Source organism: Ranitomeya variabilis, chromosome 1, assembly GCF_051348905.1.
Source record: "Ranitomeya variabilis isolate aRanVar5 chromosome 1, aRanVar5.hap1, whole genome shotgun sequence".
Taxonomy (NCBI): Eukaryota; Metazoa; Chordata; class Amphibia; order Anura; family Dendrobatidae; genus Ranitomeya; species Ranitomeya variabilis.
This window is the reverse complement of record NC_135232.1, coordinates 20,346,629-20,371,851: the sequence shown is the minus strand read 5'-3', so window position 1 is coordinate 20,371,851 and position 25,223 is coordinate 20,346,629. Positions and strand designations below refer to the sequence as shown.

Sequence of the window (25,223 nt, the reverse complement as noted above, 5' to 3'; positions counted from 1 at the left end):
GATTTGTGTATCCCGCTTACAGTTCCCCTTAACACTTGCAGCTCTCTGGCGCCCCCCTTACTCTCAGGTCAGATTAGGTACTGCACCTAGGGTAATTAGTCGCCAGAATGGCTGCCTGCTATGTACTGGCTATTGGGCCGACTGCAGTGACGCGATAACTACTCCCGCTCAGGCAGGAACAATAATTATCAAGCCGCAGTCGCTACAATCACCCAAGAGTCTGCACACGGTATCGCCGCCACCAGCTCCGATTAAACGGTCCGGAGCAACCCAAAACAGTAGCGTAATTCCCTTCAGAGACAGGGTACGGTTTAGGGCAGGAAGAACGAACTAGTATTAAAAATTATACCCCATAAATGATTTTTAGGCAGTGTTTATAAAATATTTTACAAAGATGTTACAAATGAGACAATTGCAAATATGTACAAGGTAATTATGAAAATAAAAGGATTAAATGAAGAAAAGATAACACTCACATATTCTCAGATCATTGCATTGCAGGCTAGGCTAGGAGAGCTTTCCATCTATCCCAGTGCATTGGCACTCGCAGTCTGGTCGCTTCAGGTAAAAACTCACAACTCCCCCCCTGGAAGCCTGCCAGCAACTTTATAACCTACAGCCTGTGACCTCACAGAAAGGGCTGGCTTTTCCAGATCCTCCTACCTTTCAGTTTTACTAACTGGGCATTAAATATATCTGATGCCCGTAACTTCGCTCCAGAACCTGTCATAGTCATATCAAACCCAGCATTCATCTCAGATTACCGTGAGCTTTCTAAGGAGATCAAATATGTCCTATTTGGGATGTATATTCACCGAGTAATCCCTATTTCTTTACCTGATGGGGTTAAGAGCTGAGGCTTAGAGCGATGGGTAGGTCTACCGAGTGAGATTCCAAATATGTATTTTCGTGTCCATAACTTAAACGGTTTGCATAATATCTTACCAAAATGGAACAAAGGACTCCCATGCGTTCTAGAAGTTTCTCTATCAGTTCCTGCTAACACAAATTCCCTTGCAGCTATGCCAGTCGTAAATGCCTTTCGTCAATAAAACGCTCTTCCCCCATCTACATTGGCAAGCAAGCTCAACTCTGAAGTAAAAGAGAAGGGGGGTTTCTTAGCCCACATCCTGGGCTGACAAGAGAAACTAACTTATGATATTTCATACCATATCGTGACACCTCCCCCTTTTTGCGTGCGCTACGGCGGCAGAACCTCTCGGCATGCCTCCATGCGCACCTCCGTGGGCTCACCCTGGCGGGAGAGTCCATCCGCATTCCCATGCTCTTTGCCCGCTTTGTGTTTAATGGTGAAGTCGAATTGCTGAAGGGCAAGGCTCCAGCGTAGCAACCTGCCATTGGTTCCACACATGGTGCTTAGCCAGCGCAGAGGGTTGTGGTCGGTCACCACGGTGAAGGTGCGACCGTACAAGTAGGGCTGCAAGCGCTGCAGGGCCCAGACTATGGCCAGGCACTCCTTCTCAATGGTGGAGTAGGCCACTTCCCTCGGCAAAAGTTTCCGGCTCAGGTACAACACGGGGTGCTCTTGGTCCTCCGAGTCAACCTGGCTGAGCACAGCACCAAGGCCAAACTCACTGGCGTCGGTCTGTACCAAGAACGGTCGACTGCTGTCGACTGCTTTCAACACAGGGGCGTTGCACAGTGCTGTTTTCAACGCCTGGAAGGCCCCCTCACAGCCATCTGTCCAGTTGACGATGTGGGGTAGCTTCTTCCTGGTGAGGTCCGTCAAAGGTTTTGCCAGGCTACTATAGTGCTGCACGAAGCGCCTATAGTACCCTGCAGTGCCCAGGAAGGACATCACATGTTTCTTGGTCCTGGGAGTGGGCCAGTTCACGATCACGCCCACTTTGTCAGGCTCTGGTTTTAGGGTGTTTCCGCCTACCCGGTGCCCCAGGTAGTGAACCTCCCTCATGCCCATCTGGCACTTTCCCGGCTTGATAGTCAGTCCTGCTCGGTGAATTCGCCTGAGCACCTCCTCGAGATGCTGCAGGTGTTCATCCCAGGAGGTACTGAAGATGGCAATGTCATCTAAGTACGCCACAGCGTACTTCTCCAGTCCCTGAAGCAGGAGATTGACCATCCGCTGGAAAGTGGCAGGGGCATTCTTCATGCCGAAGGGCATGACCGTGGACTCGTACAGTCCAAAGGGTGTGATAAAGGCGGACTTCTCCTGCGCCTCGGGGCTCAGGGGAATCTGCCAGTATCCGCGACTCAGATCCATGATTGTCAGGTATTTTGCGCCAGCTAACTTCTCAAGCAGCTCCTCGATGCGCGGCATTGGGTGCGCGTCAGAGGCGGTAATGGCGTTGAGCCCCCTGTAGTCCACGCAGAACCGGGTGGTCCGGTCCTTCTTTGGCACGAGAACTACAGGCGAGGCCCACGCGCTCTTTGACCGTCGAATCACCCCCAGCTGTAACATCTCATCGATCTCCTGGCGCATAATCTGCTGCACCTGGTCAGAGATTCGATAGGGTGTTCGCCGTAGTGGGGCGTGATTCCCGGTGTCCACCTAGTGGACGGCTAACTCAGTCCTTCCAGGCCGGTTGGAGAACACGACCCGGAAGGGTTCCAGCATGGTTTGCAACTGCAACCGCTGTGGTTCATCTAGCGAGGCGCTTACCTCCACGTCCTCAATGGACCCATGGGCCTTGGCTTGGGCCAGCATGTCCAGGAGGGTGTCTTCCTCCCCGTCTTCGGGTGCGCTGCAGACCGGTAGGATGAAAGGTTCACGTTCGTGATGAGCTTTCATCATGTTGACGTGAAAGGCCTTTCGCCTACCCCGAGTGTGGTCAAGCGTGACCACATAGGTGACCGGGTTGAGCTGTTGGTGGACGACGTACGGGCCCTCCCAGGCTGCCTGAAGCTTATCCGTTGGTACAGGAACCAGCACCCACACCTTTTGACCCACGTGGTAGGTCCGCTCCCGGGCGTTCTGGTCGTACCAGTGCTTCTGATCAGCCTGAGCCTGCGTCATGTTGTCATGCACCAACTGCGTCAAGGTCTGCATCTTGTCACGGAAGTGCATGACATACTCCACTATGGACACTTCAGAAGGGTTCGGCTCCTCTTCCCAGGATTCTCTTACCAACCCAAGGGGTCCCCGGACTCGCCTGCCGTACAGGAGCTCGAAGGGGGAGAACCCCGTCGAGGCCTGCGGAACCTCTCTGTAAGCGAATAGCAGGTGTGGGAGGTACCGCTCCCAGTCGCGCCCTTGTGTCTCAACCAGCATGCGTAGCATCTGTTTGAGGGTACCATTGAAACGTTCACACAAGCCATTGGTCTGTGGGTGATACGCACTCGATACCAGGTGCTTCACCTGCATTTTCTTACAGAGAGCCTCCATTAGGTGAGACATAAATTGGGTCCCTCGATCAGTAAGCATTTCCCTGGGAAATCCTACCCGTGAAAAGATGGCCAACAGGGCATCCGCCACCTTATCTGCCCTAGTTGACGACAGAGCTACTGCCTCTGGGTACCGGGTAGCGTAGTCTACCACAGTAAGAATAAATCGCTTTCCAGAGCTGCTGGAGACGACCAGCGGGCCCACAATGTCCACCGCGATCCTCTGGAAAGGCTCCTCTATCACTGGCAAAGGGATCAGGGGAGCCTTAAGAGCAGGCCCCGCCTTCCCCACTCTTTGACAGGTGACACAGGAGCGGCAGTAGTTTGACACATCTGTCCCCATCTTAGGCCAATAGAAGTGTTGAGACAGCCGGGCCTTAGTTTTGCTGATCCCCAAGTGTCCAGCTAGTGGGATCTCATGGGCAATCCGCAACAACTCACCCCGGAATTGCTGCGGGACGACCAGCTGTCTTTCCCTCAACCACTCCTTTTGTGATTCTCCGGGTACTGTCTCCCGGTACAACCTTCCTCCTTCCCAGAACACCTTCTCCTTATCAGTCTCGGAGAATGACGTCCCGGCGAGTTGTCTCAAACTCTCTAGGCTCGCATCTGTGTGCAGAGCGGCCTGAAACTCCTGGCTAGGGGAAGCCAAAAGCGATGTCAGGGTCCCTTCCCCACGGGAGCCCTCTGGGACCTGCTCTGGGTCCACCTCTGGTTCAGTCACACTGATGACTGAGGAGGGTCCGGAAGGCAGACAGGTATCTGCGTTCCGGGCACTCTGACTGCGGGTGACAGCAGCTATGTAGGCTGTCTCCCCGGGGATTTCTACAGACCCAACAGCCGACGCTGCTATGGGCTCTACCTCCCCATCCACCCCCATTACCTCAGGAGCATTGCTACTTATGGGCCAGTTACCTTCCTCGGTGGCACTGGTCAATTGCATGGCATCACCTTCCTCACGGTTCCCATGTATTTCCCCATTTCCGGTAGCACCGACACTTGCCCCTGCTAGGGGTTCCTCAGCCGTCTCACTCCGCAGAGCGACGTGGCTGAGCACTCCTGTACCTATGGACACATCAACTTTCATAGAAACATCATTATCAGATTCAGTTGGCACAGGTACAACATTTTCACCATCAATCCTAGGGAAAAAATGGTTAGCAGATGCATCACTACAAGATAAAGCATGGTCAGGTAACACATGCGATTTCCCATCATCATCATCATCATCAGGGTTAACGTTACCCTTATTAGCAGATTGGGGAGGGGTGTCAGGGACGTAGTATGCAAACAACCTCCCCAAATCAGTCCCCAACAAAACATCAGTGGGCAAATTATCAGACAGCCCCACTTCTTTCACCCCGCTCCCGGCACCCCAATCAATAAAAACCCGGGCCATCGGTAAGGGACAGCTGATGCCCCCAATCCCAGTGACAGTTAGGGTTTTCCCCGGAATGATTTCTTCAGGGGCCGCCAGTTCGGGTCGGATGAGGGTTCGTTCAGCCCCGGTGTCCTTGAGGCCGGTAGCAACACGACCTCCCACAGTGACGGGCTGTACGTTGTCACACACCCTCCCAACCACACCACCCACCAAAAGAACAGCTGCATTAGGCCCTGGGGCCTGGGATGAGGGGTTCTTCTGCTTGGCTGGACATTGGTGACTGAGGTGTCCAGTCTGCCTGCAGTGGTAACACTGGCGAAGTTCGGTGGTAGGTCTGGTGCTGTTGGCCACGGGGACAGGACCTCTGGTGTGTTGGCTGGCCGGGGTACTGGCGTTGGATGCAGGCTTACCCCCTCTCCAGCTGGAGGTGACTGGCTTCCGCACTTCCGATCTACGGTTGGCCTCATAGGCATCGGCAATCTGCGCTGCTTTCGTCACGTCTTTGGGTTCTCTGTCCATCACGAACTGTCGCACCTCAGTTGGGCAAAGACGGAAGAACTGGTCTTTGATCATCAGGTCTCGCAGCTGTGCAAAGGTGGTCACTGACAGTCCTTGGGTCCACTGGTCAAAGTGGGTCCCCAGTCCATGCACCACATCACTGTAGCTGTCGTGTGGGCCACGTTGGAGGGTCCGAAACTTTTTGCGGTACACCTCGGGCGTAAGCTGGTACTTAGCTATGAGAGCCTGCTTGATGGCCTCATAGTCACCATCTTGTTCTTGAGGGAGGGCAGCAAACGCCTCCAGAGCTTTTCCTCTCAGCCCTGGTGTCAGGTATCGTGCCCATTCTTGTGTAGGCAGCTGGTACTGTCTGCAGGCTTTCTCAAAGGCCCGCAGAAAAGTGTCCAAGTCCCCATCCCTTTCCATAACAGGAAAGTGGTCGGGTCGGGGTTTTGGTATCTGAGCACTGCTGGGCTCACGACTGGACTGGGACGACCCCTGCATTTGCAGTTGGGCCATCTGCAGCTGGTACTCCCGCTGCGCTTGGGCCTCTCGCTCGGCTCGGTCCTGGTATTGCTGGATCAGCTGCAGACGTCTCTCTAGGTCATCTGCGGGGCATTGTTGCAGAGCCAGCTGCAGGAGGTGGTCTGCACCCCCCTGGTTGCCAGTAGGGCCTGTATTCAGTGGTTGGACCTCTGCGGCAGCACCATGCTCGCTTGTGCCAGCTTCTGCGGCCTCTGGGCTCTGTGGCCTGGCTTGGTCTGCTTCAAATTGCACCAGTTCAGCGACCATTTGAGCCTTGGACTTGTCCTGGGGTTTCAGGCCATGGTACATGCATATCCCAGCAAGAGTGTCTTTCTTCTGCTGGGTGTACCAGGCTTCTCCTTTCGCAGCCATGGTTGCCAAATAAAAGATAGAATAGAAAAACGAAGAGAAAGGGAAGGGATAATTACCAGTACACAATTGTCTCACAACTAATAAACACTGAGTTCGTTCTCCAAACTTATTTGCGCAGAGCTCTCGCAAGAACTTTCTGCAAGTTTTTAGTGAGAGGAATGATTGCTCAAACCAAATCACTAATGCTCTAATATCCCACCGCCTTGCCACCAATATGTCACGATTCACACCGTGACTGTCACCAATTGTCACGATTCACTTCGTGACTGTCAAGATCCCTTAGCCGCTGCCCACAATATGTCACGGATTGGGGTGACTTTGGACCAGCAGACTGCTATCACATGTGCAGGGGGGCTTATCCTAGTTATCCCTCCACTGCCACAATGTGATGAGAAGAACACACACAAATTTATTTACCTCTTAGGTTACAGCAGGGGCTTATTTTAGGTATCCCACTGCTCTCCAATATACCATGAACTGCAGGGATTTGTGTATCCCGCTTACAGTTCCCCTTAACACTTGCAGCTCTCTGGCGCCCCCCTTACTCTCAGGTCAGATTAGGTACTGCACCTAGGGTAATTAGTCGCCAGAATGGCTGCCTGCTATGTACTGGCTATTGGGCCGACTGCAGTGACACGATAACTACTCCCGCTCAGGCAGGAACAATAATTATCAAGCCGCAGTCGCTACAATCACCCAAGAGTCTGCACACGGTATCGCCGCCACCAGCTCCGATTAAACGGTCCGGAGCAACCCAAAACAGTAGCGTAATTCCCTTCAGAGACAGGGTACGGTTTAGGGCAGGAAGAACGAACTAGTATTAAAAATTATACCCCATAAATGATTTTTAGGCAGTGTTTATAAAATATTTTACAAAGATGTTACAAATGAGACAATTGCAAATATGTACAAGGTAATTATGAAAATAAAAGGATTAAATGAAGAAAAGATAACACTCACATATTCTCAGATCATTGCATTGCAGGCTAGGCTAGGAGAGCTTTCCATCTATCCCAGTGCATTGGCACTCGCAGTCTGGTCGCTTCAGGTAAAAACTCACAACTCCCCCCCTGGAAGCCTGCCAGCAACTTTATAACCTACAGCCTGTGACCTCACAGAAAGGGCTGGCTTTTCCAGATCCTCCTACCTTTCAGTTTTACTAACTGGGCATTAAATATATCTGATGCCCGTAACTTCGCTCCAGAACCTGTCATAGTCATATCAAACCCAGCATTCATCTCAGATTACCGTGAGCTTTCTAAGGAGATCAAATATGTCCTATTTGGGATGTATATTCACCGAGTAATCCCTATTTCTTTACCTGATGGGGTTAAGAGCTGAGGCTTAGAGCGATGGGTAGGTCTACCGAGTGAGATTCCAAATATGTATTTTCGTGTCCATAACTTAAACGGTTTGCATAATATCTTACCAAAATGGAACAAAGGACTCCCATGCGTTCTAGAAGTTTCTCTATCAGTTCCTGCTAACACAAATTCCCTTGCAGCTATGCCAGTCGTAAATGCCTTTCGTCAATAAAACGCTCTTCCCCCATCTACATTGGCAAGCAAGCTCAACTCTGAAGTAAAAGAGAAGGGGGGTTTCTTAGCCCACATCCTGGGCTGACAAGAGAAACTAACTTATGATATTTCATACCATATCGTGACACACAGTACCACTCCTCCTGTATATATACACTGCACAGTACCACTCCTCCTGTATATATACACTGCACAGTACCACTCCTCCTGTCCTGTATATATACACTGCACAGTACCACTCCTCCTGTATATATACACTGCACAGTACTCCTCCTCCTGTCCTGTATATACACACTGCACAGTACCACTCCTCCTGTCCTGTATATATACACTGCACAGTACCACTCCTCCTGTATATATACACTGCACAGTACCACTCCTCCTGTCCTGTATATATACACTGCACAGTACCACTCCTCCTGTCCTGTATATACACACTGCACAGTACCACTCCTCCTGTCCTGTATATATACACTGCACAGTACCACTCCTCCTGTCCTGTATATATACACTGCACAGTACCACTCCTCCTGTCCTGTATATATACACTGCACAGAACCACTCCTCCTGTCCTGTATATACACTGCACAGTACCACTCCTCCTGTCCTGTATATATACACTGCACAGTACCACTCCTCCTGTATATATACACTGCACAGTACCACTCCTCCTGTCCTGTATATATACACTGCACAGTACCGCTCCTCCTGTATATATACACTGCACAGTACCACTCCTCCTGTATATATACACTGCACAGTACCACTCCTCCTGTCCTGTATATATACACTGCACAGTACCACTCCTCCTGTATATATACACTGCACAGTACCGCTCCTCCTGTACTGTATATATACACTGAACAGTACCGCTCCTCCTGTATATATACACTGCACAGTACCGCTCCTCCTGTACTGTATATATACACTGCACAGTACCGCTCCTCCTGTATATATACACTGCACAGTACCGCTCCTCCTGTATATATACACTGCACAGTACCACTCCTCCTGTCCTGTATATATACACTGCACAGTACCACTCCTCCTGTCCTGTATATATACACTGCACAGTACCTCTCCTCCTCTCCCCTGTATATATACACTGCACAGTACCACTCCTCCTGTCCTGTATATATACACTGCACAGTACCACTCCTCCTGTCCTGTATATATACACTGCACAGTACCACTCCTCCTGTCCTGTATATATACACTGCACAGTACCACTCCTCCTGTCCTGTATATATACACTGCACAGTACCTCTCCTCCTCTCCCCTGTATATATACACTGCACAGTACCACTCCTCCTGTATATATACACTGCACAGTACCACTCCTCCTGTCCTGTATATATACACTGCACAGTACCACTCCTCCTGTATATATACACTGCACAGTACCACTCCTCCTGTATATATACACTGCACAGTACCACTCCTCCTGTATATATACACTGCACAGTACCACTCCTCCTGTCCTGTATATATACACTGCACAGTACCACTCCTCCTGTATATATACACTGCACAGTACCACTCCTCCTGTATATATACACTGCACAGTACCTCTCCTCCTCTCCCCTGTATATATACACTGCACAGTACCACTCCTCCTGTATATATACACTGCACAGTACCACTCCTCCTGTCCTGTATATATACACTGCACAGTACCACTCCTCCTGTATATATACACTGCACAGTACCCTCCTCCTGTCCTGTATATATACACTGCACAGTACCACTCCTCCTGTGCTGTATATATACACTGCACAGTACCACTCCTCCTGTATATATACACTGCACAGTACCCTCCTCCTGTCCTGTATATATACACTGCACAGTACCCTCCTCCTGTCCTGTATATATACACTGCACAGTACCACTCCTCCTGTGCTGTATATATACACTGCACAGTACCACTCCTCCTGTCCTGTATATATACACTGCACAGTACCACTCCTCCTGTATATATACACTGCACAGTACCCTCCTCCTGTCCTGTATATATACACTGCACAGTACCCTCCTCCTGTCCTGTATATATACACTGCACAGTACCACTCCTCCTGTGCTGTATATATACACTGCACAGTACCACTCCTCCTGTCCTGTATATATACACTGCACAGTACCCTCCTCCTGTCCTGTATATATACACTGCACAGTACCCTCCTCCTGTCCTGTATATATACACTGCACAGTACCACTCCTCCTGTCCTGTATATATACACTGCACAGTACCCTCCTCCTGTCCTGTATATATACACTGCACAGTACCACTCCTCCTGTCCTGTATATATACACTGCACAGTACCACTCCTCCTGTGCTGTATATATACACTGCACAGTACCCTCCTCCTGTCCTGTATATATACACTGCACAGTACCACTCCTCCTGTATATATACACTGCACAGTACCACTCCTCCTGTCCTGTATATATACACTGCACAGTACCCTCCTCCTGTCCTGTATATATACACTGCACAGTACCACTCCTCCTGTCCTGTATATATACACTGCACAGTACCCTCCTCCTGTCCTGTATATATACACTGCACAGTACCACTCCTCCTGTGCTGTATATATACACTGCACAGTACTCCTCCTCCTGTATATATACACTGCACAGTACTACTCCTCCTGTATATATACACTGCACAGTACCACTGCTCCTGTCCTGTATATATACACTGCACAGTACCCTCCTCCTGTCCTGTATATATACACTGCACAGTACCACTCCTCCTGTCCTGTATATATACACTGCACAGTACCACTCCTCCTGTCCTGTATATATACACTGCACAGTACCACTCCTCCTGTATATATACACTGCACAGTACCACTCCTCCTGTATATATACACTGCACAGTACCACTCCTCCTGTATATATACACTGCACAGTACCACTCCTCCTGTATATATACACTGCACAGTACCACTGCTCCTGTCCTGTATATATACACTGCACAGTACCCTCCTCCTGTCCTGTATATATACACTGCACAGTACCACTCCTCCTGTCCTGTATATATACACTGCACAGTACCACTCCTCCTGTCCTGTATATATACACTGCACAGTACCACTCCTCCTGTCCTGTATATATACACTGCACAGTACCACTCCTCCTGTATATATACACTGCACAGTACCACTGCTCCTGTCCTGTATATATACACTGCACAGTACCCTCCTCCTGTCCTGTATATATACACTGCACAGTACCACTCCTCCTGTCCTGTATATATACACTGCACAGTACCACTCCTCCTGTCCTGTATATATACACTGCACAGTACTCCTCCTCCTGTCCTTTGTGGGCTGATTTCTCAGGCGCTGACTTCCTGGCAGTCATGTGATCAGTTGGTCACATGATCACATCACACTCTCTCACACTTGCTTCTTGCTCTGCACAGTGATGGAGCCGCTCTCCGTCTTCCTGCCCAGCGGTACGAACCATTCTGTGTTATATTCATGGGGGAGCGCGTTCTGGACTTGGAGGATTCCAGCTCCCACTTTACAGGATCCTGGTCCTTAAGTCAGAACAGAAGAGATTCCTAATAATCAGATTCTGGTGTAATGGATGTTTGTGGGGTTCTTTTCCTTGTAAATTGTTTATTTAAAATTTGTAATATTCTGTATGTTATCTGTGGTGTTACATAGGACTGCAGGTGACATCTACTACACTATCTGTCCTCAGAGAGTTATCACCGTGTTATCTGTGGTGTTACATAGGACTGCAGGTGACATCTACTACATTATCTGTACTCAGAGTTATCACTGTGTAATCTGTGGTGTTACATAGGACTGCAAGGTACATCTACTACATTATCTGTACTCAGGGAGTTATCACTTATCTGTGGTGTTACATAGGACTGCAGGTGACATCTACTACATTATCTGTACTCAGAGAGTTATCACTGTTATCTGTGGTGTTACATAGGACTGCAGGTGACATCTACTACATTATCTGTACTCAGAGAGTTATCACTGTGTTATCTGTGGTGTTACATGGGACTGCAGGTGACATCTACTACATTATCTGTACTCAGAGAGTTATCGCTGTGTTATCTATGGTGTTACATAGGACTGCAGGTGACATCTACTACATTATCTGTACTCAGAGAGTTATCGCTGTGTTATCTATGGTGTTACATAGGACTGCATGTGATATCTACATTAGCTGTACTCAGAGAGTTTGCACTGTGTTATCTATGGTGTTACATAGGACTGCAGGTGACATCTACTACATCTGTACTCAGAGAGATATCACTGTGTTATCTCTGGTGTTACATAGGACTGCTGTATACATAGTAGATGCTGTGGTGTTACATAGGACTGCTGAATATATAACAGATGCTATGGTGTTACATAGGATTGCTTAATACATGGTCGATGCTGTGATGTTACATAGGACTGCTGGATATATAGTAGATGCTGTGGTTTCACATAGAACTGCTGGAGACTTAGTAAATATTGCGTTATTACATATGACTGCTGCATGCACAGTACCACTGTAATACAGTAATACTGTGGTATTACATAGGACTTCTGGATACATAGTAGATATTGTGGTGTTACATAGGACTTCTGGATACATAGTATATACTGTGGTGTTAAATAGGATTGATGGATACATAATTGATGTTGTGGTGTTACATCGGACTGCTGGATACATAGTAGATACTGAGGTGTTACATAGGATTGCTGGATACATAGTTGATGTTGTGTTACATAGGACTGCGGGATACATAGTTGATGTGTTGTTACAGCGGACTGCTGGATACATAGTAGATACTGAGGTGTTACATAGGACTGCGGGATACATAGTTGATGTTGTGGTGTTACATAGGACTGCTGGATACATAGTATAAACTGTGGTGTTCCATAGGATTGATGGCTACATAATTGATGTTGTGGTGTTACATAGGACTGCTGAATACATAGTCAATACTGTGGTGTTACATAGTTAATACTGTGGTGTTACATAGGTCTGCTGGACACATAGTTGATGTTGTAGTGTTACATAGGACTGCTGGATACATAGTAGACATTGTGTACGTGTCTTGCAGAGCACCAGCACCTCCGGTATAACCCCCTTCATGATGATTGGGTTCTGGTCTCCGCGCACCGGATGGGCCGCCCGTGGCAGGGTCAGATGGAGAAGCCTCCTCAGGAAGATATTGCCAGACACGACCCTGAGAATCCGCTGTGTCCCGGAGCCCGGAGACCCGGGGGGCAGGTAATGTGGGGACTGCAGGGTGGTCCCTAGTGATCGCCGCACAATGAGATGCATGTAACAGATGGAGGATCCGAAATCAAATCCTGGAGGCTGCACCTTCCTGATCCATGGCCTCTGGGGTCACCGTCCTGTCTACGGGTGAGGGGAAGAGAGACCCCGTCTTGTGCAACCCCCCCTCCCGTCATTCACGAACCCCCTCCCATCATGCTCGACCCCCCCCCCTTGTCATGCGTGACCCCCCCTTGTCATGGGCAACTCCCCGTCATGGGCAACCCCCCCTCCCGTCATGCACAACCCCTCTCGTCAGGTCCCCCCCATCATTTGTGACCGCCCTCCCGTCATGCGCGGCCCATCACCTGGAAGCCCTGCTCTATGATGGCAGTTCTCACACATTGTTTGGTCTTCACTGTCTGATTTGTAGCCTGTGACTCCGACTCTCCTCATCCTCACTTTTATCGTTCTCCATCGATCTTTGTCCTGAAGGTAAATCCTGACTATACGGGAACTTTTATCTTTGACAACGACTTCCCGGCTCTGCAGCCAGATGTCCCCGATCCAGGTGAGCACTGCGAAGACGAACGACAGCGCATTTGTAATAAGTATTGGGGGGATTGTCCGAGAGTAACGTATTGGTGACCTGTCTACAGGATTCCTCATCACTATGAGGTCGGTGTGAGTCTGAATCCGGCACCTTTTCTGATCAGCTGTTACCTTCTCCATAGGCGGTGTGATATAAACCATGTACGGAGCTGCGCGGCGGTGGTGCAGTCCCCCGAAGTGGCCACTAACCCGTGTATGGAGCTGCGCTGTTCTAGAGCTAATAACTGCTGATCGGTGGGTATGCTGGGTTTCATACCACCGCCACTCTGATACTGATGACCTATCCTCAGAAGTAGGATGATGGGTTCTGGGGGAGTGTAGAGAAGGAGGCAGCTGACTCTTGGTGGAGAGTAGAGGAGGAAGTGGTTGGGTCTTGGAGGAGAGTATAGGAGGAAGTGGTTGGGTCTTGGAGGAGAGTATAGGAGGAAGTGGTTGGGTCTTGGTGGAGAGTAGAGGAGGAAGTGGTTGGGTCTTGGTGGAGAGTGTAGGAGGAGGTGGTTGGGTCTTGTTGGAGAGTAGAGGAGAAGGTGGTTGGGTCTTGGTGGAGAGTAGAGGAGGAAGTGGTTGTGTCTTGGTGGAGAGTGTAGGAGGAGGTGGTTGGGTCTTGGTGGAGAGTAGAGGAGAAGGTGGTTGGGTCTTGGTGGAGAGTAGAGGAGAAGGTGGTTGGGACTTGGTAGAGACTAGAGGAGGAAGTGGTTGGGTCTTGGTGGAGAGTAGAGGAGAAGGTGGTTGGGTCTTGGTGGAGACTAGAGGAGGAAGTGGTTGGGTCTTGGTGGAGACTAGAGGAGGAAGTGGTTGGGTCTTGGTGGAGAGTAGAGGAGGAAGTGGTTGGGTCTTGGTGGAGAGTAGAGGAGAAGGTGGTTGGGTCTTGGTAGAGACTAGAAGAGGAAGTGGTTGGGTCTTGGTGGAGAATGTAGGAGGAGGTGGTTGGGTCTTGGTGGAGAGTAGAGGAGAAGGTGGTTGGGTCTTGGTGGAGACTAGAGGAGGAAGTGGTTGGGTCTTGGTGGAGAGTGTAGGAGGAGGTGGTTGGGTCTTGGTGAAGAGTAGAGGAACAGGCTGGGTCTTCGTAGAGAGTACAAATTTAAAAAAACTGACCGTCACATCCAAACATGGATCAAGTGTGAACAGGTGCTGAACCTAGAGTCACCAACTCGTACACAGTCAAATAAATAAGGCAGCACACTGTAGCACTAAAACATGCAAACATGAAAGTTAACTGCATTGCTGCACTAGAAATATGAAAAAATGAGAGCGTTTAGCGCATAAATTGGCCAATTTATGCACTAAACTCTGTCATTTTTTCATATTTCTAGTGCAGTAATGCAGTTCAACTTTCATGTTTGCATGTTGCTACAGTGTGCTGCCTTTTTTATTTGACTTCGTAGAGAGTACAGGAGAAGATGGTTGAGTCTTGATAGAGAGTTGAGAAGGAGGTGGTTGGATCATGGTGGAGAGTGGAGGAGGTGGTTGGGTCTTGGTAGAGAGTACAGGACGAAGTGGTTGGGTCTTGGTAGTGAGTACAGGAGGAGGTGGTTGGGTCTTGGTAGTGAGTACAGGAGGAGGTGGTTGGGTCATGGATGGAGGAGATTAGAAGAGGAGGTGGCTAGGTCAAGGCCATAGAATAAATGGGAGCATACGGCAGGATCATGGTGGTGTCTAGATGAGGCAGTGGGATCCTCTTCGAGTGCTGAAGAGAGGTCTGCCTTGTCCTGAGGGAGTGTAAAGGAGGAGTTTGGAATTATGGTGAAGAAAAGAGGAGGAGTTGGCTGGATCATTGGCAGAGAATAGTAGAGGAATTGGCCGGCTCATGGTGGAGTGTATAGGATGAGGAGGCTGCCTGGTCATGGCGGAATTCAGACATCTAGATATATTTTAGGCACTACTCCAGTCTCCTTATGTTCTGTCCTGCAGGTCCCAATGAACACCCGCTGCTCCAGGCGAGATCTGCACGTGGAGTTTGGTATTTATGTCCTGTTGCTGTATTATAGGTGTGGTATAAATGCTGTGGGGACTTTTGACATCTTTGATTTATATGTGACACACAAGAAGCCCTCTGCCGTCCTCCCGGACCGTCTCTCCACCGTGCTCCCGGCCCCTGTCTCCACCGTCCTCTGTGCTCCCGGCCCCTGTCTCCGCCGTCCTCTGTGCTCCCGGCCCCTGTCTCCGCCGTCCTCTGTGCTCCCGGCCTCTGTCTCTGCCGTCCTCTGTGCTCCCGGCCCCTGTCTCCGCCGTCCTCTGTGCTCCCGGCCCCTGTCTCCGCCGTCCTCTGTGCTCCCGGCCCCTGTCTCCGCCGTCCTCTGTGCTCCCGGCCCCTGTCTCCGCCGTCCTCTGTGCTCCCGGCCCCTGTCTCCGCCGTCCTCTGTGCTCCCGGCCCCTGTCTCCGCCGTCCTCTGTGCTCCCGGCCCCTGTCTCCGCCGTCCTCTGTGCTCCCGGCCCCTGTCTCCGCCGTCCTCTGTGCTCCCGGCCCCTGTCTCCGCCGTCCTCTGTGCTCCCGGCCCCTGTCTCCGCCGTCCTCTGTGCTCCCGGCCCCTGTCTCCGCCGTCCTCTGTGCTCCCGGCCCCTGTCTCCGCCGTCCTCTGTGTTCCCACCCCCTGTCTTCGCCGCGCTCCCGGCCCCCTGTCTCCGCCGTGCTCCCGGCCCCTCTCTCCACTGTCCTTTTGGACCCTCTCTCCGCTATCCTCTTAGACCCTCTCTTCGCCACGCTCCTAGACCCTCCGCTGTCCTCCTAGACCCTCTCTCCGCAGCGCTCCCGGACCCTCTCTCCGCAGCTCTCCCAGACCATCTTTCTGCCACGCTTCTGGACCTTCTCTCCGTTCTCCTCCCGGACCTTCTCTCCGTTCTCCTCCCGGACCTTCTCTCCGTTCTCCTCCCGGACCTTCTCTCCGTTCTCCTCCCGGACCTTCTCTCCGTTCTCCTCCCGGACCTTCTCTCCTTTCTCCTTCCGGACCTTCTCTCCGTTCTCCTCCCGGACCTTCTCTCCGTTCTCCTCCCGGACCTTCTCTCCGTTCTCCTCCCGGACCTTCTCTCCGTTCTCCTCCCGGACCTTCTCTCCGTTCTCCTCCCGGACCTTCTCTCCGTTCTCCTCCCGGACCTTCTCTCCGCTCTCCTCCCGGACTCGCTCTCCGCCGCGCTCTCGGACCTGTTCTCCTGCCCTACCGACACCCTGCCACGCTCCCAGACCTTCTCTCTGCCACGCTGCCGGACCTTCTCTCTGCCACGCTGCCGGACCTTCTCTCTGCCACGCTGCCGGACCTTCTCTCTGCCACGCTGCCGGACCTTCTCTCTGCCACTCTGCCGGACCTTCTCTCTGCCACGCTGCCGGACCTTCTCTCTGCCACGCTGCCGGACCTTCTCTCTGCCACGCTCCCGGACCTGTTCTCCTGCCACGCTCCCGGACCTTCTCTCTGCCACGCTCCCGGACCTTCTCTCTGCCACGCTCCCGGACCTTCTCTCTGCCACGCTCCCGGACCTTCTCTCTGCCACGCTCCCGGACCTTCTCTCTGCCACGCTCCCGGACCTTCTCTCTGCCACGCTCCCGGACCTTCTCTCTGCCACGCTCCCGGACCTTCTCTCTGCCACGCTCCCGGACCTTCTCTCTGCCACGCTCCCGGACCTTCTCTCTGCCACGCTCCCGGACCTTCTCTCTGCCACGCTCCCGGACCTTCTCTCTGCCACGCTCCCGGACCTTCTCTCTGCCACGCTCCCGGACCTGTTCTCCTGCCCTACCGACACCCTGACCACTGTTTATGTACTGACCCCTCTCGAGTTCTTCAAGTCTCCCGGTTGCATTGACTTTATCGGTGTCTTCTTTCGTCTCCTCAGCCAGGTCATGTGCTTCCATCCCTGGTCAGATATCACCCTTCCACTGATGTCGTCAGATGAGGTCCGAGCCGTGATTGACAAGTGGGCGGAGATAAACACTGACTTAGGCGCCATTTACCCTTGGGTTCAGGTGAGGACGATCTTCATTGCTCTGAACTGAGGACGTAATCTATTGGGAATATTAAGGGTGACATCATATGTCAGGTCTCATGGTCTCCTTTAAATGAAAGAAAAAGCTGGCGAGTCCACAAACATCGCTGCTCAATAACCCGATGTCTCCTGCATAAGGCGAGGGCTCGTGCCCCTTCGATGACGGTTTATCTCCGCACAGGTGGAGCAGAACGTGGTTTCGCTGGATTTCCCTTTATATAAGTCAGTAACTGCTGTTTGTTCCAATTCCTCATTGTTTGTCAGATTTCTGCTTGCTGTCAGTGAATAGAAAGCTTCTTGTTTACATGTAGAGGTTATAAAATCACAAGAATTCTGAATCCATCTCACTGCTAAAATTTGCTACAGTTGCATTAAGAATAATGATGTGTCTCACCCCCCCAAACACAGCGCCCCACTTAGTTTAAGGTTGTGTCTGGTACTGCAGCAGTTCCCCGTACACCACAAGGGCAGACACCAGGGCTAGAGAGGTGATGTGTGTGAGAGAGCAGACTGAGCAATCCTCAGTGAGCTAAACCCATCGGCAGCACACAGCTCTATTGTGTTCATAGTTTGTTACAATGTGTCAGTCTGGAGGACGCGGTGGATTGTCCGCACTGGTCCTATGTCGCCTCCTGACAACTCTCCTCTTATTTCCAGATTTTTGAGAATAAAGGTGCCATGATGGGATGCTCCAACCCGCACCCGCACTGCCAGGTAACTCAGTGTGTACTGCCCCCTAGTGGGGACCTGCAGCCTCTGCAGCACAGGGTGCTCTGTGTAATGTGGGAGACCGAAAGAGACCAATTTCCTTCATTGGCCCCTCAACGTAGAAGGGTCACAGGCGCAGTCCTCCCACCCCGGCTCATCCTCAGGTCACAGGCGCAGTCCTTCCACCCCGGCTCATCCTCAGGTCACAGGCGCAGTCCTTCCACCCCGGCTCATCCTCAGGTCACAGGCGCAGTCCTCCCACCCTGGCTCATCATCAGGTCACAGGCGCAGTCCTTCCACCCCGGCTCATCCTCAGGTCACAGGCGCAGTCCTTCCACCCCGGCTCATCCTCAGGTCACAGGCGCAGTCCTTCCACCCCGGCTCATCCTCAGGTCACAGGCGCAGTCCTTCCACCCCGGCTCATCCTCAGGTCACAGGCGCAGTCCTCCCACCCCGGCTCATCCTCAGGTCACAGGCGCAGTCCTCCCACCCCGGCTCATCCTCAGGTCACAGGCGCAGTCCTCCCACCCCGGCTCATCCTCAGGTCACAGGCGCAGTCCTTCCACCCCGGCTCATCCTCAGGTCACAGGCGCAGTCCTTCCACCCCGGCTCATCCTCAGGTCACAGGCGCAGTCCTCCCACCCCGGCTCATCCTCAGGTCACGGGCGCAGTCCTCCCACCCCGGCTCATCCTCAGGTCACGGGCGCAGTCCTCCCACCCCGGCTCATCCTCAGGTCACGGGCGCAGTCCTCCCACCCCGACTCATCCTCAGGTCACGGGCGCAGTCCTCCCACCCCGGCTCATCCTCAGGTTAGGGGCACAGTCCTCCCACCCCGGCTCATCCTCAGGTCACGGGCGCAGTCCTCCCACCCCGGCTCATCCTCAGGTCACGGGCGCAGTCCTCCCACCCCGGCTCATCCTCAGGTCACGGGCGCAGTCCTCCCGCCCTGGCTCAGGTAACGGGCGCAGTCCTCCCGCCCCGGCTCAGGTCACAGGCGCAGTCCTCCCACCCCGGCTCATCCTCAGGTCATGGGCGCAGTCCTCCCGCCCCGGCTCATCCTAAGGTCACGGGCGCAGTCCTCCCACCCTGGCTCATCCTCAGGTCACGGGCGCAGTCCTCCCACCCCGGCTCATCCTCAGGTCACGGGCGCAGTCCTCCCGCCCCGGCTCATCCTCAGGTCACGGGCGCAGTCCTCCCACCCTGGCTCATCCTCAGGTCACGGGCGCAGTCCTCCCACCCTGGCTCATCCTCAGGTCACGGGCGCAGTCCTCCCACCCTGGCTCATCCTCAGGTCACGGGCGCAGTCCTCCCACCCCGGCTCATCCTCAGGTCACAGGTCCAGTCCTCCCACCCCTGCTCATCCTCAGTAGCGCAGTTGTTCCTCACCGGCTCGGTTGATTTATGGCTTATTTCTATTACATTTTTGACCTTGGTGGATAATTATGGGGATTTTTAACCCTCTAATGTCCGTGAGTGGAGCTGGATTTGCAGTTTGGGGCGTTCACTTTCCGGTGTGATGACAGAGGAGGAGGTTAGATGATCATAATGTTTTATAGATGGAAATGTCACGGATAGGACACTAAATGGACTGATTATTATTCTCTTTCCTTTAAGATCTGGGCAAGTAATTTCCTTCCTAATGAGGCTCAGACTGAGGACCGGACACAGCGGGAATATCTTCGGACACACGGCACCCCAATGTTACTGGAGTATGGGAGGCTGGAGGAGGAGCGACAGGTGGGTGCACGACGTGCGGGGGGCGAGGGGGCGGCTCAGTGGTTAACACATCGACCATGTCTCTAGGAGCGTCTGGTGCTGAGGAATGAGCACTGGTTGGTGCTGGTCCCATACTGGGCAGTTTGGCCCTTCCAGACCCTTCTTCTACCGCGCCGTCATGTGACCCGACTGCAGGACCTGAGCGATGCGGAGAGGGACAGTACGTAATTGGAATAGACACCGATGTGCTTTCTGGTTATATCTGGGGCCCCTCACTCCCCCTCTCCTTTCTGGGTCCCTGCTCTCTCCTATTCTCCTCTCTGGTGCCTCGCTCTCCTTTTTTCTCTCTGGGTCTCTGCTTTCCCCTCTCCTCTATAGGTCTCTGCTCTCCCCTCGCCTCTCTGGTGCCTCTCTAGCAAAATGGCTTTTTTGAACCTTAGGAAAAATATTTGAGACGCTTTGCACAGAATTTGGCCAAATAGTGTGAGCCCATCAACCATCGTCAAGGTGGTCTCATTAATCTGATGGGTCCCTGACCTCCCTGTCCAAATGTGAACACTTACCGAAGGCTAATGTCTGTATGCTTGGGTGAATGTGGACACCTCTCTCAGTAAAGCCTACATATGGGTTGGCCGGAACCAAGTGTGATTAGATGTAATTAAAAATCCCATGGTGAAGGGAGGCGTGCTCAGTCAGTAAGCTAACATATTGGATGTGCCAGTCGTTTTTCTGTCATTTCTATGTCATTTCTATGTCACACTATTTGGCCAAATTCTGTGCAAAGCGTCTCAAATATTTTTCCTAATGTTCAAAAAGCCATTTTGCTATTCATATTTCATGTATTTCATATTAGACATGCTTTGGCACGATAGAGTGCAACTTTTTTTGTATATTGTGTATATTGTATATGGAGGTAGCTGCTCCTGGTATGCACCTATTCACACTAGTTTGGATGTGCCAGTTGTTTTGCTGTCATTTGTATCAAACAAGTCATGCCAGACTAATCTAATTTCCTTCTATGATGGAATCACTGACTGAGTGGAGCAGGGAAATGCGGTAGATATAGTGTATCTCGACTTCAGCAAAGCATTTGATAAAGTATCTCATACTATCCTTATTGAAAAAATTACCAAGTATGGGATTGACAAGGCTATGGTTAGATGGATTCATAACTGCCTCAGTGATCGTACTCCTTTTCTTTGTGGGACCCCTCTCTCCCCCTCTCCTGTCTGGGGTGACAGTTCTCCTCCTCTCCTCTCTGGGGACCCCGCACTCCTCCTCTCCTCTCTGGGGTACCCGCGCTCCTCCTCTCCTCTCTGGGGTCCCCGCTCTCCTCTTCTCTCTGGGGTCCCTGCGCTCCTCCTCTCCTCTCTGGGGTCCCCGATCTCCCCCTCTGCTCTGTGGGCCCCTACTCTCCCTCTTTCCTCTGTGGGTCCTCGCTCTATCCCCCTCTCCTCTGTGGGTCATCGCTTTATCCCCCTCTCGGTAGGTCATCGCTCTATCCCCCTCTCGGTGGGTCATCGCTGTATTCCTTTCTCCTCTGTGGGTCATCACTCTATCCCCCTCTCCTCTGTGGGTCATCGCTCTATCCCCCTCTCGGTGGGTCATCGGTCTATCCCCCTCTCCTCTGTGGGTCATCGCTCTATCCCCCTCTCGGTGGGTCATCGCTCTATCCCCCTCTCCTCTGTGGGTCATCGCTCTATCCCCCTCTCGGTGGGTCATCACTCTATCCCCCTCTCCTCTGTGGGTCATCGCTCTATCCCCCTCTCGGTGGGTCATCGGTCTATCCCCCTCTCGGTGAGTCATCACTGTATCCCCCTCTCCGCTGTAAGTCCCCCCTCTCCTCTGCGGGTCCCCGCTCTCCCCCTCTCTTTTGTGGGTCTCCGCTCTCCTCCTCCTCCTCCTCGGTCCCCGCTCTGCTCCTCCTCCGGGGTCCCCGCTCTCCTCCTCTTCTCTTGGTTCCCCACGCCCCGGTTCTTCTTAGTCCTTATCTTACATATCCGCCTCCCAGCTGCCCCCACTTTCTGTTTTGCTCCATATCATGGCTGTGCCTCGGCTCCTCTCACCTCCTATCTCAGCGGGTCGGGGGCTGGTCTCTCTGTACGTAGTTCCCTCTTTTTGTGCTGTTGTCTTCTGTTCCCAGGTTTGGCTTCCATCATGAAGCGACTCCTCTGCAAGTACGACAACCTGTTTGAGATCTCCTTCCCATACTCCATGGGCTGGCACGGTGGGTGAGACCGCAGCGGAAGCAAACACGACCCAGAGTGTTAGAGATCTGTGTCCGATGGACGTCTCTGTGCACACTGTAAAGCCCCTATACATGTAGAACGTGAGGTGTTTGGGGGTCTTCTCTGCCCCCTCCTCCTGGTGACTGTATATGGCGGCACTGTGGCCAGATTATTGGGCTTCTTTGTATGTTCTAGTGTTAGTGGGACTCTGGTAATATCTGGCAGTTTTATGCTCCAGGTCACGTCCATCAGGGCGACGTTTCTCCATCCGGCTGTATAATCCCCCTGTGTGTTCTCCTGCGCTGACACCTCTGCTCCTCTCCTCTGCAGGGGCCCCAACCGGACATCACCTCGGAGAGGACTGCGGTCACTGGCAGCTCCACGCTCACTATTACCCCCCGCTGCTGCGCTCCGCCTCAGTGCGGAAGTTCATGGTGGGGTACGAGATGTTGGCTCAGGGTCAGCGGGACCTGACAGCAGAGCAGGTGAGCTGACCATCTACTCTGATGGAGTGCCTGTATCCTGGGGGTGTGTAGAGCAGGAATATCCCTGCGCTGCATGCCTCAGGTGCTGCGCCCGCTCTTGCGTGCTGGATTTTCCTCATATTGTGTTTTCTTTCCCCTTCAGGCGGCCGAGCGGCTGAGGAATCTCCCAGAAGAGCATTATAAGCTCAGGAGTGTGCCCCCTAGTGGAGGAGCAGAGCATTGACCTGTGACCGGGGCGACCCTGGAGCAACTGAGAACACTGAGCCCGTAATAGGCGACAGCAACATGTCTGTGTCCATCTGACTGTCAATCTGTGACCCCCAAATATACAATAAATTATACAGAAAATGATGAAATGTCACTAGTGATTATAACTGATATCTGGAGAGCGGTGATGTCACTGCTGTATAATATAACTGAGATCTGGGGAGCGGTCAAGTCACGGCTGTATAATATAACTGAGATCTGGGGAGCGGTCATGTCACTGCTGTATAATATAACTGAGATCTGGGGAGCGGTCATGTCACGGCTGTATAATATAACTGAGATCTGGGGAGCGGTCAAGTCACGGCTGTATAATATAACAGATCTGGGGAGCGGTCAAGTCACTGCTGTATAATATAACTGAGATCTGGGGAGCGGTCAAGTCACGGCTGTATAATATAACTGAGATCTGGGGAGCGGTCAAGTCACGGCTGTATAATATAACAGATCTGGGGAGCGGTCAAGTCACGGCTGTATAATATAACTGAGATCTGGGGAGCGGTCATGTCACTGCTGTATAATATAACAGATCTGGGGAGCGGTCATGTCACCGCTGTATAATATAACTGAGATCTGGGGAGCGGTCATGTCACGGCTGTATAATATAACTGAGATCTGGGGAGCGGTCATGTCACTGCTGTATAATATAACTGAGATCTGGGGAGCGGTCATGTCACCGCTGTATAATATAACTGAGATCTGGGGAGCGGTCATGTCACCGCTGTATAATATAACTGAGATCTGGGGAGCGGTCAAGTCACCGCTGTATAATATAACTGATCTGGGGAGTGGTGATGTCACTGCTGTATAATATAACTGAGATCTGGGGAGCGGTCATGTCACGGCTGTATAATATAACTGAGATCTGGGGAGCGGTCATGTCACCGCTGTATAATATAACTGAGATCTGGGGAGCGGTCAAGTCACTGCTGTATAATATAACTGAGATCTGGGGAGCGGTCATGTCACTGCTGTATAATATAACTGAGATCTGGGGAGCGGTCATGTCACTGCTGTATAATATAACTGAGATCTGGGGAGCGGTCATGTCACTGCTGTATAATATAACTGAGATCTGGGGAGCGGTCAAGTCACTGCTGTATAATATAACTGATCTGGGGAGCGGTCATGTCACCGCTGTATAATATAACTGAGATCTGGGGAGCGGTCAAGTCACGGCTGTATAATATAACTGATATCTGGAGAGCGGTGATGTCACTGCTGTATAATATAACTGAGATCTGGGGAGCGGTCAAGTCACGGCTGTATAATATACAGTTAAGTCCATATATATTTGGACAGAGACAACATTTTTCTAATTTTGGTTATAGACATTACCACAATGAATTTTAAACAAAACAATTCAGATGCAGTTGAAGTTCAGACTTTCAGCTTTCATTTGAGGGGATCCACATTAAAATTGGATGAAGGGTTTAGGAGTTTCAGCTCCTTAACATGTGCCACCCTGTTTTTAAAGGGACCAAAAGTAATTGGACAATTGACTCCAAGGCTATTTCATGGACAGGTGTGGGCAGTCCCTTCGTTATGTCATTCTCAACTAAGCAGATAAAAGGCCTGGAGGTGATTTGAGGTGTGGTGCTGCATTTGGAAGGTTTTGCTGTGAAGTAAACATGCGGTCAAAAGCGCTCTCCATGCAGGTGAAACAAGCCATCCTTAAGCTGCAAAAACAGAAAAAACCCATCCGAGAAATTGCTACAATATTAGGAGTGGCAAAATCTACAGTTTGGTACATCCTGAGAAGGAAAGAAAGCACTGGTGATCTCATCAATGCAAAAAGACCTGGGCGCCCACGGAAGACAACAGTGGTGGATGATCGCAGAATAATCTCCATGGTGAAGAGAAACCCCTTCACGACAGCCAACCAAGTGACCAACACTCTCCCGGAGGTCGGCGTATCAATATCCAAATCTACCATAAAGAGAAGACTGCATGAAAGTAATACAGAGGGTTCACTGCACGGTGCAGCCACTCATAAGTGTCAAGAAGAAAAAGGCTAGACTGGACTTTGCTAAAAAACATCTAAAAAAAGCCAGCACAGTTCAGGAAGAACATTCTTTGGACAGATGAAACCAAGATCAACCTCTACCAGAATGATGGAAAGAGAAAAGTATGGCGAAGGCGGGGTACAGCTCATGATCCAAAGCATACCACATCATCTGTAAAACACGGCGGAGGCAGTGTGATGGCTTGGGCATGCATGGCTGCCAGTGGCACTGGGTCACTAGTGTTTATTGATGATGTGACACAGGAATGAATTCTGAGGTCTTCAGAGCCGCCATACTGTGTGCTCAGATCCAG

The 25,223-nt window shown here is 51.6% G+C and overlaps 1 protein-coding gene across 5 annotated transcripts in view; it reads left to right on the top strand.

The window, feature by feature from the left end:
* GALT (galactose-1-phosphate uridylyltransferase) overlaps positions 1-22,984 on the top strand; it is a 127,607-nt gene extending 104,623 nt beyond the window's left edge. For 2 of the 5 annotated variants that reach the window (XM_077281318.1, XM_077281316.1), the window contains exons 3-12: positions 12,761-12,930; positions 13,414-13,489; positions 15,442-15,490; positions 17,353-17,482; positions 18,160-18,216; positions 19,826-19,948; positions 20,015-20,147; positions 22,071-22,154; positions 22,486-22,640; positions 22,783-22,984. In XM_077281318.1, coding sequence (XP_077137433.1) covers positions 12,823-12,930; positions 13,414-13,489; positions 15,442-15,490; positions 17,353-17,482; positions 18,160-18,216; positions 19,826-19,948; positions 20,015-20,147; positions 22,071-22,154; positions 22,486-22,640; positions 22,783-22,863 — 996 coding nt within the window. In that variant the 5' untranslated portion in view covers positions 12,761-12,822 and the 3' untranslated portion in view covers positions 22,864-22,984. Of the gene's footprint in view, positions 1-11,030; positions 11,138-12,760; positions 12,931-13,022; positions 13,069-13,351; positions 13,490-15,441; positions 15,519-17,352; positions 17,483-18,159; positions 18,217-19,825; positions 19,949-20,014; positions 20,148-22,070; positions 22,155-22,485; positions 22,641-22,782 lie in introns of those variants that run through there. The other 3 variants (XM_077281317.1, XM_077281320.1, XM_077281319.1) reach the window with 3 other exon arrangements.
* The last annotated feature ends 2,239 nt before the right edge of the window (positions 22,985-25,223 follow it).